Raw genomic sequence first — 13,849 nt, forward strand, 5'->3', positions numbered from 1 at the left:
TGTGGGGTCAGCAGGTGGTATGGTGGATAAGGGCACTGAACTCCCACATAGCTAATGGCAGTTCAAGTCCCAGACTTGGCAGCTTCCTTCCTCACTCCTCCCCCCCAACACCACCCGCTCTATCTAGCTCTATCTACCTCTATCCCTCTCTGGTCAAATTAAAATAAGTAACTAAATAAAGGAATTCTTAAAAATAAATGGGAGGGAGGGGCCTGCACGTATGCTCGCCTGAGACAAACAGAGAGACAGAAACAGAGAGGGAAAGTGGGAAATCACCCCCTGGGGAGACGGCCACATTGCAACCCCTTCTCCTCCATTCTCCTCTCAGATTTTGGGCACACACACACGCGCGCCCAGTGTGTTTTTCAAACTACTGGTTCTGGGACTCCAACCATACAGTCTGCTATATGGGATCCAGCTACTTTAACATCCACACCACCTGCTGACCCTCACCACAATCCTATTTGAGAATATTTCCATCATCTCAAAATATTTTCATCACTCCTTCAGGAGCCAGCAGGTGTCATGGTGGGTAAGGCGCTGGACTCCCACATGGCCAACTACCATTTGAATCCCAGACCTGGTGGCTTGCTTTCTCGCTTTGCCTCTCTCTCTCTCTCTGGTCAAGTTAAATAATAATAATAAGGGGACCAGCAGTTAGCATAATGGCTATGTCACTGGACTCCCATGTAGTCGACCACGGTTCAAGTCTGGATCCAGTGGCTTAAACTCACGCCGGGCGCGTGTACATGTGTGCCCAAGATCCTGAAAGGAGAATGGAGGAGGAGGGATTGAGACATGGCCATCCCCCCAGGGGGTGATTTCTCACTTTCTATCTCTCTGTCTCTCTCTGTCTTTCTGGCGAGCACACGCTCTCTATAGCAAAAACCTCTCCAAAAAAGGAAAATAATAATAATAAATAAAATTAATAAAATAATTATTTAAATTATAAAAAGAAAAAAAGGTTCCTCATGCCCATTTATAGTCATTCTCTGGAGGGCCCTTTGTCCTTATCTTGACAGCATCAGGAGGAATGGGCATCCTCAAGGTCCTCTGCCCCTGAGTCTAGACCAACGCCCAGCAACACACAGCATGCCCCACAGGCCCAGGCCCCTCTCCTGGGGAGACCCAGGTAGGGCTGCTTCCTGAGGGCCCTGGCCACGCTGAGTCCCATCCTCATCCCTTCCAGGTGGATAAAGTTTGAAGAAAAGGTGGAGGAAGGAGGTGAACGCTGGAGCAAGCCGCACGTGTCCACACTGTCCCTGCACAGCCTCTTTGAGCTCCGCACCTGTCTGCAGACGGGGACAGTGCTGCTGGACCTGGACAGTGGCTCCTTGCCACAGATTATAGGTAAGGCCGCAGCCACCATGGCATCTTTCTGGAATGCCCACACACCAGTGCAATTTCCCCACCTGTGCCTACCCTTAGGTCTGTGTGACTGTCTCATCTCTGATGCCTGCCTGATTCCACAGAGACCGGCTTTGGCTTGGTTTCTCCACAGCCAATGTTGCAGCCTCTGCAAGTTTCAGGTCCCTTGGAATCCCTACAGAGAGGACAAGACTGCCTCTGAAATGCAATCCCACAACGTGGCAGAAAGGCGGAGGGGCCTCTTAGCCTGGCCAGAGATGTCTGTTGCCAGGACCACCTGTGTCTTTTCAGAGTAAAACAGATATCTTTCATCTTTAGAAAACTAGCACTCATGTTAGTGGGGTGTCAGAGAGAAGGGTAGCTTGCCTTTTCATCCCTAAACATTTTTGTAAATTTTGTTCTAGCACATTCCATTTTGCCAGAAGTATTTTGCTCAAAATACTTTCATAATAAGAACTAATTTTATAACTAAAACCATTTTGTGCTTTGGGGGCACTTTCAACTATGCTATTTCATTTATTGTTTATAATAACATTGATAGATAGGGTAGAGACTTCTGTACACACACGCACGCGCACCCCTGCAGGCGCTGAGACACGCATTTCTCCGTGGACATGAGGAGAATGAGGATTCGCCATGTGCTCTGTTTCCCCAGTCCATGGCTAAGTCAAGACTATTTCCATGCCCCTGCCTCCTTTAGCTTACTTTTAATCCCACAAACAGCAGGAGAGAAGTCCCCACGCCCTGGGTCCATTTGGTTCCGTGTGGACGAGGCGTGTTTGTTTCCCACCCAGATGATGTCATTGAGAAGCAGATAGAGGACGGGCTCCTGCGGCCAGAGCTCCGGGAGCGGGTCAGCTACGTCCTCCTGAGGAAGCACCGTCACCAGACCAAGAAGCCCATCCACCGCTCCCTAGCCGACATCGGGAAGTCGGTGTCCTCCACCTCCAGTGAGTCGGCCCATGTGCTGGTGGGACTGTTGGCACTGGCATGTAGGGCCATTGTCTGGGGTCAATTGGTGGCAGGGAGTGTCTGGAATTGGTTCTGGGGACCTCTATGCCTCTGCCTCCAGCTCTGGCAGGCTCAGCAGGACCCGGCCGTACCCCAGTGGCGCCCCCACTGTCAGAGCTGAAGGATTCCTAGGAGAGTGCTTCTCAGCCTGCCTTCACATTGCAGCCACCTGGGGGCTTGAAACCAGTCCTAATGCCTGGGCCCCACCCTGGGGAGTCGGAGTCACCTGGTCCAGATCTGGCCTGGGAACACAAAGGGAGGTTAGCAAGCCCCAGAGGTTCTCGTGTGCTCACAGCATTGGGAAGTGCTGGGACCAATGGCCTCTCTGTGCAAAAGGTCTCGGTGTTTCCCACCAAACCCCCGAGAGGAGCCAAGAGCCTCCGCTGAAAACGGAGCACAGTGAGGTGGCAGACAGCTGGGTCCATCTCAGAGGTGCCAGGACTTGAACACCTGACAGGGGGTGTCATTCTGATTAGCAGAGCCGGGGGTTGTTGGGGAGAGTGGATTGTTGAACACACACACTCAAACCTCTAGCCCTCCCCTCTCAGTACCTGGGTCCACATGTACAGAGACATTAACCTTGCTGAACCCGTCTGATAAAATTAACCAAAAAAAGATGAAGTTGCTAAACAAAGAAGCTCCAGGAAAGGCTGACTCAGTAGCTTAGTGGTTAAAGGGAGCCAGGTCCCACACAGCCGGCTGCAGTGTGAATCCTGGCCCCTGAGGTTGGAAGAACACAACAGGTGTGTGCCCCAAATCCTGACAGGAGGGAGAAATGGAGGAGAAGGGGCTGCAGTGTGTTACCATGCCCGATTGGAGGGTGCTTTTTTCGCTCTCACTATCTGTCTGTCTGTCTGTCTTGGGCAAGCACACATATCCTCTATAATTTAACAAAAAAAAGAGCCAAGAATCTTGAGGAATATATTTAAAGGAGTTGTTTACTTATAAGCACATAGTGGGGTTTAGAAATCTTACCCATTATTTCTTTACCTAGGCGCTTGTCTAAGATCAACATTTTCACCAGATCCTCTCCCTAGGATCTTCAGCACGTGCTCACTCACTGTTCTCCCCATCTTTGTCCTTCCCATACCCATTAATTCAGACTGCCCTGCGCCTGGGCCCATTTCACTTCTTTTGATGCTCCTAGTAGTTTTGTTAAGTCTTACCCTGTAATTTTGCTTTTAATTTTGATACCTCTTTATGACTTAACAATAAAAAGGATGTATGATATTTAAAAAAATTGGGAAGTAGAGGCAGCCAATAGTGCAGTGATTAAGATGCTGGACTCTGGCATGGCTGACCATGGTTCGAGTCCTGGAGCTGGTGGCTTGCTTTCTCACTTTCTCTCATTTCTCTCATTCTCTCTCTCTCTCTGTCTTCCTCTGGTGAGCACACGTTCCCTATAGCAAAATTTTAAAATAATAATATATAAAATTAAGTAAGTAATTTTTTTAAAAAATCAAATAAAATTGGGAGGCGGTTAAGATACTGTAATAACAGCAGATATTTGTCAGCATTTACCACATTCTGGGCACTGCTCTGGGTCCTGTCCCTATGTTAACTCACACTCACAATAACCCTGTGGAATAGCTGTTCTAACCCATCCTCATGTTACAGACCAAGCACTGGAACCACAGAGAGCATATGTAACTTGCCTAAGACCACACAGACAGGAAGCCGCGGAAGAAGCCCGCCTAGTGTACCTGGTGCCTCTTTAACCAACTGTGTATTTGTCTTACTTTCAACAGTACAGATATTTTTGCTTAATCTTGTTCAGACTACTAACTTGCCTAAAAAAAAAGAAGAAAGGGCCAGCTGGTGGCAGTGGCTAAGCTGGTTGGATCTCACAAGGTTGGCTGCTGGTTCAGGTCCTGTACCAGTGTGTGCATGTGCGCCAAAATCTCAACAGGAGAGAGAAATGGTGGAGAAGGAATCATGACCGTTCCCCACGGGAGGTGCTTTCTCATTTTCTTCCTCTCTCTCTGTTTCACTCTCTCTCCAGGGAGCACATGTGCCCTCTAGCAAACTCTTTTTCTTAGAGGTTTTTGCCTTAGGGTGTGTGTGCTCGCCAGAGAGAGACAGCAACAAAGACAATGAGAGAGAAAGTGAGAAAAACCCTTCCCCCCGGGGTAATGTCCACACCGCAATCCCTTCTTCATTCTCCTTCTGGGATGTTGGGCACACTTTCACACATGCCCAGTGTGATTTTTCTTTTCTTTTCTTTCTTTCTTTTTTTTTTTTTTTGAGAGGCTTTTTGCTACAGGGCGCATGTGCTCATTAGAAAGACAGAGAGAGACAGAGTGACAGAAAGGGAGAAATCACCCCCAGGGGGGATGGCCACGCTGCAATCCCTTCTCCTCCATTCTCCTCTCGGAATCTTGGGCACACACGTACATGCTCCCGTCGTGAGTTTAAGCCACCAGATGCAGGACTGGAACCGCGGTCGACTACATGGGAGTCCAGCGACATAGCCATTACACTATCTGTTGGCCCCCCCAGTGTGATTTTTCAAGCCACTGGGTCGGGTACTTGAACCATGGTTGACCATGTGGGAGTCCAGCAAGAAACCACTACACCATCAGCTGGCCCTTCTAGCAAACGTTTGTTAAAAGGTTCTTGGGAGGGGAGGAGACGTCTCCAGCTTTGCTTAGTTGCAGTGCCAACGTACATAAGTCATGCTCATCTGAGAGGCTGTCTCCCCCAGCAAGGCTGCCCAGCTCAGTCTCCTCTTCCTCCTCGCAGATCGCAGCCCCGCCCGGAGCCCGAGCCTGCACCGCTCCACCGAGGACCTGCGCATGCGCCGAAGCGCCAACTACGGCCGTTTGTGTGAGTGTGTTCTCTGCTGCTCGGTAGCATCTGTGTTTTGCAGTGACAGCTGTGGAATGGTCACGTTTTCATAGGTGGAAGAGGTCAAGCCTGGATCTATCAAGTGTTCTCAGGAGATGCATCAGAAGAGACCAACATTCACCCTATTAACCTTGGCTATTCTTGGGGCCTAATTTACTGCCCTAATTTTCCAAATAGTTCCTCTGACAAATGAAGCCCTAAATCGAGTCCTGGCACATAGTCAACCCCCAATCCTATGTTCTAGGCGTTTCTGTCTTAGTCTATGCCTTTGTTGTCACTAGACCAATCGTTAGCTTTGTTCTTTTGAAAATCTAGGCTCTTTCCTCCAGGACAGCTAGGTGGCATTCCCATTACTGGGGACAGTCCTGGGCCACCATGAAGAAGCAGCACAGGCAGAGTCATAACCCACGGATTGCTAGAGATGTTTAGGGGGCTTTGTGAGGTGAAAGGTCACAGACTTCTCCAGGCAGGGAGGTACAGACAGGCGAGCTGCGAGGGAAGGAGAGAGAATTTGGGAAACAGACAAGGAAGAGCAGTGTGAAGGAGGGGGTACTTTGCTCTGGTCGAAGAGTGAGGAGTGGACCCGGAAGTCTAGCCACTCTTCGTAGACAGCTGCCGCTGGAGGGAAGGAAAGCAGGACGACGCAGCCTACGGGGGCTGCAGGACCACAGGGGCGAGAAATCCTGCTTTGGTTACAAACACGGGAGAAGCACGAGTAGGGGCCAGGGGAAAAGGACCTGTGAGTGCCTGGCTCCCCCTGACAGACCTTTTCCTTCTCTCCTAGGTCACGCCCAGAGCAGAAGCATGAATGACATTTCTCACACCCCAAACACCGACCAGGTAGTACAGCCCTTGCACTCGGCTGCAGTGGAGGGTAGGGCCGGAAGACACCTTTGGTCTTGGGGGCAGGGAGCCCCACTGGGCAGAACTCCACTCCCATGAAGGAGCAGGTGTCCCCAGGAAGGACCCCAGTGGGGCTCTGGGCTGCCAGGGGGCTCTGCCCAGCCCATCAGTCAGGTACTGACTGAGTTCCAGATGCTGGCTCTGTGCCGAGCTCTGGGGGCAGCGGGGACAGAGAACATGAGCAGATTGGGTGCCAGCAGTCCTTGAGCTTGGGATGTGTTGGAGGGAGGGCCAGCATATGTAACACCACCTCCCTGTGACCCACGTGAGCCTTGGAAGATGGGTGGGGACTGGGGCCTCGCTATGGAGAGTGCAGTGAGAGCTGGCTCGCTGGCCTGCCCGGTGGCATGTCTTCTTTCTGGGCTAGGCAGGAGCGCGTCGACTCTGGCCTCCCACCAGCCTGCTGAAGCCCCCAGGTGAGATCAGAATCATACAAACAGGCCAAGTCCACATTCCAAGGGCCACAGTCCAGGAACCCTGTGACTTCCTGAGGACGCCCAGAGGAGGCCCCTTCCTTCCAACCCCGTCACACCTCAAGGACAGGGGTTTCACTATCCCTTTGCCCTTGTCCCCAGGAGTAGGAAGATGACAAAGGAACCTGAAACTTGGTGAGGTGTCCTCAGGAGCTTGGGTATCCCCAAATCTGGCAGGAAGCAAAACCAAAGCAGTACTTCTGTGCTCAAAGTCATGAAGTAAGAGCAACATGACATCAGCCAGTGTGTGAGGTCCTCACGCTGCGGGCGCAGCCCTGCCGAGCGGTCTGTGCACCGAGGAGGTGCCGTTGTCACTTCTGAGAAGCCCAAGTCCTGCTTTCTGCTGAAAGGTGGTGGGACCATGAATTGACCCCAGCACTGTGACTCTAGGGCCCTTCCTGAGGATCCAGTTAGTCAGTATTCTGGAGTATTATTTGGGGAGGAACATCTCCTTATTACAGTCACATGCACGGACAATGAACTTGTTTTGCTTTTTTGAAAACGTGTTTGCCATAGGGCATGTACGCTCTCCAGATACCCACACATACACACAATACACACACACACACTCACACCACACACACACGCACACACACACACCACACACACTCACACCACACACACACACACACACACACACACACACATGCAGAGAAAGAGAAAGAGAAATCATCCCCAGGGGAATGGCCATGCCACAGCCCCGTTTTCATTCTCCTCTCAGGATCTTTGGCGTGTTAAGCACATGCACATTCAAGAGGTGGTGTCCAGGACTCAAACCAGGGAGTTGGCCAGGTGGGATCCAGTGCCCTAACCCACACACTACCTGCTGGCACCAGACAATAGGGTCTGGATAAGAAAACTTTACCTTGTAAAAGTCTTTCCTAGCCAGGCCAGCAGGTGGTGTGGTTAAGGCACTGGATTCCCACATGGCTGACCACAGTCTGAGTCCCGGCCCCAGCGGCTTGGGAATCATGCTGGTCATGTGTGCGTGCATGCCCCAAATCCTCAGAGGGAAATAGGGGAAAAGAGATTGCAGTGTGGCCATCCCTGGGGTGTGTGTGTGGGGTGATTTCTCACTTTCCCTCTTTCTGTCTCTCTCTCTATCTCTCTCTCTGACAAGCGCACACATCCTATGGGGAAAAATCTTTAAAAGTTGTCTTTCACAGCCTATTTTAATAACTGTACAGCGGGTAATGACAGTAGTAGCAGTCACTTCCTCCAAGCAGTGCTTTCCTGATTCAGAAACCGGAACCGGCAGCTGGTGCCCATGTCTAATCCTGCCATCTGACACAAGAGCTCCTTCTCAGTGGTCTCCGTGCCAGAGGGCCCTCTGTAGGTGCCAGCCCAGAGACCTTCGCTCTGCAGGCTTTACCCACCCTCAGTCGATGGATCCCCCAGTGAACAACGTTGGCTGGGACAGCATCGCTTGCTGCAGTGACTCTGCAGTGCAGAGCTGGACTGGAGTGTCCGTGGGCTCAAGACATGGAGTCCTCAGGGCCCTGGGTGGTGTGACCAAGCCAGGGTGGCCAGAGTGTCATCATGCCCCCTTTCTAGGTTGCCACCAGCCAGCCTCTTGACCAAACATGGCACAATCAGCAATGTTTGTCAATTGGATGAGCCACCCCGAAGCGTTGTTGCTTTCAAAGCCTCGTTCTCCAGAGCACGTCTCCCTCCTAGACTCCCGCCCTGCCTGATCCTCAGGGACAGAGCTGGTGGCTGCCCTGGCGTCCCAGCCCTCCATCCCAGAGAACACTGCTTGTTAATCAGCTGACTATGCATGGGACAAAGAGACTTTTTAGTCTCAGGGACTCTGGCCCTCCTGTCAATGACTGCCCTTGCTTAGTCTCGAGATCCTTGGGGTTGTTCCTGGTTGCCCGGGTGGTTATGGGGTGTGTTTTTTCTAATTGGATTTAAAAGATTATAAGGTGCAGCTTGCTCACGTGCCTCTCCTCATGCTGGGAGGCCTCTCAGGCCATGTGTCACACCCCGCCCCCAGAGTCGAATCAGGGCACAACAGGGCAGGACCCGCTGGCAGTGCCCATGCCCACAGCTGACCCCCCACATGGACATGAGGAACTTGTATCTTCCCTGCATACACAATAAACAGGTGTACTGTGTCCGCAGGGGAGAGTCCAGCTGAGGGGATATTGGGAGGAGAACTGTCTTTCCCCAGGAGCTCTCTTGAGAACAAGGCTCCACCTTCAAGGCCCCTGCACTGGCCACTCTGGCCCACAACTAGCCCTGCCCTCTCCTTCCCCTCTGAAATTGTCTGTGTCTGTCCCGTCACTGCCCAGAGGAAACAGTCTGAAAAAGTAAGATGTAGAGGACTAAGGAGGAGCTCGTATAACCATTCCCTGGGGACTTTCCTCATAAAAGAGGACTTAGAGGGATAAGGCATACACGCAGAGAGTAGGCCCACGTCTGGGCAGAGGGCTTGTCTCCAGTATCTCTTCCATCAGAGAGATATCACTCCTTCCGCCTATTTGACCTTCTTGCCCTAAACAGACCCCGGTGAGAGGGACTGGAGGGAGGTCACCTTGATAGTCTCAGTTGGGGGGTCTCAGAAGTGAAGAGTTTTTTGGAGGTCCCCTAGGCATGACTTGGGAGCACAGAAGTCTCCCACAGATTTGGGGACTGGTCTGGGGCTTCCCGTGAGCCAGAAAGCTGGTGGCAAAGGGAAGGCAAAGCTCGTGCATCTTAAGCATTAGAACAGGCCCCTTCCTCCCTGCAGCCACCAGAGGTGAAGGCAGAGGGGAGGATGAGGTGGCCAGAGTGCCAGCTGGGGAGTGAGGCCTGACCTCCAGTGAGCCCCAGGGCTCTCTTCTCCAGTTCCTCCTAGCAGGTGTATCTTAGGGGTCACTGCTGGTTCCTTCCATCTACAAAGCCTTCATTAGTTCCTGGGCTAGCCAGCATTCTGTCTCCTCGTCCACAGAATCAGGAAGTGTTTCTTTCAGTTTCCTGAGAAATGCTGGGAGAATTGTTTAAAGTTAGACCTCCAGGGACCAGCAGTTGGCATAATGGCTATGTCGCTGGACTCCCATGTAGTCAGCTGTGGTTCGAGTCCCAGACCCAGCGACTTAAACTCATGCCGGGTGCATGTGCGTGCATGCCCAAGATCCTGAGAGGAGAATGGAGAAGAAGGGATTGTGGCATGGCCATCCCCCGTGGGGGTGATTTCTCGCTTTCTGTCTCTCTGTCTTTCTGGCAGGTGCACGCACCCTATAGCAAAAACTTCTCAAAAACAAATAAATAAATAAATAAAGTTAGGCCTCCAAAGAAGTCTGAGGGGAATGGGGGGAAGCATGGGCATATCCATGGGTGTCTCCTTTTCCCTCCTTTCCAGAGGAAAAACAAATTCATGAAGAAGATCCCCAAGGACTCAGAAGCCTCCAATGTGCTCGTGGGCGAGGTGGACTTCCTGGACCAGCCATTCATTGCTTTTGTGCGTCTCATCCAGTCTGCCATGCTGGGAGGAGTGACGGAGGTGCCCGTCCCCACCAGGTGAGAGCCACTGAACCTTGGCCCCAGGCCTGCTTAGGAGCAGCTGTCTATGCAGTCAGCAAGCAGCACCCAGAGATACCCCATACTAGAGGTTTCCTGGGGAAGGAAAGCTGCTACCTAGAGAAGAATGTCAGAATTTACTATGAATTATCACAAAGGGAGACCAGCAGATGGCATAATGGTTACGGCGCTGGACTCCCACATAGTCGACCACAGTTCGGTCCCAGAGCTGGTGGTTTAAAATTCACACTGTGTGTGTGTGTGTGTGTGTGTGTGTGTGTGTGTGTGCCCCAAATCCCAAGAGGATAATGGAGGAGAAAGGTTTGTGGCATGGCCACCCGCCTAGGGGGTGATTTCTTTTTTTTTTTTTGGAGAGGATTTTTTTTTGCTGTAGGGTGCGTGCACTCGCCAGACAGACAGAGAGAGACAGAGAGATAGAAAGTGAGAAATCACCTCCCGGGGGGATGGCCACGCCACAATCCCTTCTCCTCCATTCTCCTCTTGGGATCTTGGGCATGCATGCACACGCGCCCGGCGTGAGTTTAAGCCACCGGGTCCGACTACGTGGGAGTCCAGTGACATAGCCATTACGCTAACTGCTGGTCCCCCTGGGGGGGGTGATTTCTCACTTTCTGTCTCTCTGTCTCTCTCTATCTCTCCAGCAAGCACACACACCATATATAAAAAATCTCTCTTAAAAAAATTTTATTCCGGGGACCAGCAGTTATCATAATGGCTATATCGCTGGACTCCCACGTAGTCGACCGTGGTTCGTGTCCTGGACCTGGTGGCTTAAAACTCATGCTGGGCGCGTGTGCGTGTGTGCCCAAGATCCCGAGAGGAGAATGGAGGAGAAGGGATTGCGGCATGGCCATCCCCCCTGGGGAGTGATTTCTCGCTTTCTGTCTCTCTGTCTCTCTCTGTCTGTCTGGCGAGCACACGCGCCCTTAAGCAAAAACCTCTTAAAAAAAAAAAATTTTATCCCAAAGGGCAAAGAGGCAACAGCTGGGAGAGAAACTGTTGGGTGGATTTGGGCGGCAAGACAAAGTGTGGCCAAGGGGAAGCTTAGTGGGAGCAGAAGAGTAAGTGTTTCTCTGAAGCAAATACAGACAGCCCCTGACATATGATGGTTCAACTCAGAATTTTCCATCTTTACAATGGTGCAAAAGCAGTATTTATTCAGAGAAACCATACTTAAGTACCATTATAACCACTCCGTTTTTCACCTTCAGCACTGTATTCAATAAATTGCACGAGACATTAAGTATTTCATTTTTTAAAAGAATTATTTACTTAATTTTATCTCTTCATTTATTTTAATTTGACTAGAGAGAGAGAGAGAGAGAGAGAAAGCCACTATGTCCGGGACTTGAGCTGTGGTTGGCCATGTGAGAGTGTCCAGCACCTTCATCGCCACACCACTTCCTGGTCTCCTCAATACTTAGTTTTAAGACAAGCTTTGTATTAGATGATTTTGCCCAACTATAGGCTAATGTAAGTGTCCTGAGCATGTTTAGGGTAGACCAGGCAAAGCTAACATGTTAGGTTAGGTATATTAAAAGCCTTTTCAATTTAGGATATTTTCAATTATGGGTTTATCAGGATGTAACCTCACTTTAAATTAGGAACATCTACATAGGATTCAAAGAAGAGAAGTTAAAAAGTTAAGAATGGATACTGGGAGTCAGCAGGTGGTGCAGTGGTTAAGGTGCTGGACTCCCACGTAGCTGACCATGGTTCAAGTCCCAGACCTGGTGGCTTGTTTTCTCACTTTCCCTTTCTCTCTCTCTCTCCCTGTCTCTCTCTGGTCAAATTAAAAATAGTAATAATAACAAATAAAATAAAAATAAATGATTCTTAAAAAAAAAAAAAAAAGAATGGATACTGTTTAGTACACAAGAATTCTTTCCTTCATTTGCTTTGGTTTTCCTTCTCATTTTCCTCCTCCTCCATCTTCTTTGCAGATTTCTTTTCATACTGCTAGGACCTTCTGGGAGAGCAAAATCCTACAATGAAATTGGCCGAGCCATTGCAACCCTCATGGTGGATGATGTAAGTGGTGACAGGGAGCAGGTACTTCTGAATGTCATGTCTCCTGCACCATTCACTGTCCATCTGCTTGTTCAGTAGGCGCATCTGAGTACCTGTGAGTACCCAGGCAGGTCCAGACTGCTGGATATTACAAAACCAGGGGGTAGTTGCTGTCCTTGAGGAATATCAACAAGGGGGAGGAGGGACAGATCTATAACAGTAAAATGAACCATGGGCTAGCTGCCCAGGGAGACAAGGAGGACTTCGCAGTGGAGGGGACTTTAAAGCTAAGGGTGAGCAGGAGGCAGATAGACCCAGCACAAGCATTTCCAATAAAGGAAACAAAGGTCAAGGCTCAGAGAAGTGGATCCAAGTGGCTCAATATAGGCTCAGTGGAAGAGCTTCAAGGTCAGGTGGTGGCACTAGAGAGGTAGCCTGAGACTTCCTAGAGCCTGTAAGCACAGCAGAGAGTTTATACTCTGTCCCCAGTGATGGAGAGCCTTGAGGACCTTAAATCCAGCACCACCTGGTTGACTCTGTGCATCAGAAAATGTACTGTAAGGGCCAGCAGGTGGTGTGGTGGTTAAAGGTGCTGGACTCCTACATGGCCAACCATGGTTCAAGTCCTGGACCTGATGGCTTGCTTTCTCACTTTCCCTCTCTCTGATCAAACTAGAAAATAATAATAATAATAAATAAATAAGGTTAAATAAAATAATTATTAAAAAAAAAAAAAAGAAAATGTACTTGTAGCCCTGCTAAAATTTTTTTCAGTGGTTTCCCACACCCTCAGGATAAAACCTAAATGTCTTCATATGATTTTTTTTTTTGAGAGAGAGATTTTTTGCTATTGGGTGCATGTACTTGCTAGAGAGACAGAGAGAGATGAAGAGACAGAAAGTGAGAATTCACCCCCTAGGAGGGATAGCCATGCCACACTCCGTTCTCCTCCATTCTCCTCTCAAGACCTTGGGCATGCACCTACATGCGCTTGGTGTGAGTTTCAAGCCTCCAGATCTGGGATTCAAACTACTGTTGGTCATTTGGGAGTCCAGTGACATAACTGCTACACCATCTGCTAGTCCTATTAAAGCTTTGTTTTTAAGGACAGTTTCCTGATCTCTTTTGGAAAGTTAGCACAGGGCTAATTTTGGACTTTAGGATCTTCCAAGTGCCCCTAGGTAGTGATTAGATGCCAACTTTCAAATATCCTGTCCCATTGCTTCAAAGAAGAAAGGGCCTTTTGTCTTTTAGAATTGTAAGTCAAATAGATTGACAGGGCCCCATCACTTTTCAGTTGATGAATAATTCTTGGTTCCTTATTGTATCCAGAGATGACTTACTGAGAACAGGGAACTATTTTTTTTTTTTTTTCTTCTTAATTGCCAGAGAACGTGTGTTCACCAGAGACAGACAGAAAAACAGAGAAAGTACTCTCCCATTCATTGCCTTTTTAATTATTTGCTCACTGGTACCTGTTATATTTAATAGGCGCATGCCATTCCACAAACAACAAATTGACCCCTATACTGGTCTCGCCTGAGGCGCTGAATCGGTTAGCCAAAGACGGATAAGAGAGTCTGATGAACCCAATAACTGTTCAGTCCTTCCACCTAAGACAGGAAGCCCATCATAGCTATGGGACTCTCCAATGACAGGTAAGAATGGACTTATGGTTCCATAAACGACTCCAACCTAAGACAGGCACGATTCCC

At 49.7% G+C, this 13,849-nt stretch overlaps 1 protein-coding gene across 2 annotated transcripts in view; it reads left to right on the forward strand.

Moving 5' to 3' along the window:
* SLC4A5 (solute carrier family 4 member 5) overlaps positions 1–13,849 on the forward strand; it is a 128,038-nt gene that overhangs the window by 65,435 nt on the left and 48,754 nt on the right. For both annotated transcript variants that reach the window (XM_027772952.1, XM_027772953.1), the window contains exons 5-10: positions 1,190–1,350; positions 2,163–2,318; positions 5,122–5,205; positions 6,011–6,066; positions 9,946–10,103; positions 12,068–12,155. In XM_027772952.1, coding sequence (XP_027628753.1) covers positions 1,190–1,350; positions 2,163–2,318; positions 5,122–5,205; positions 6,011–6,066; positions 9,946–10,103; positions 12,068–12,155 — 703 coding nt within the window. The remainder of the gene's footprint in view (positions 1–1,189; positions 1,351–2,162; positions 2,319–5,121; positions 5,206–6,010; positions 6,067–9,945; positions 10,104–12,067; positions 12,156–13,849) is intronic.

This window comes from Tupaia chinensis, unplaced genomic scaffold (assembly GCF_000334495.1).
Source record: "Tupaia chinensis unplaced genomic scaffold, TupChi_1.0 Scaffold000316_1, whole genome shotgun sequence".
Lineage (NCBI taxonomy): Eukaryota > Metazoa > Chordata > Mammalia > Scandentia > Tupaiidae > Tupaia > Tupaia belangeri.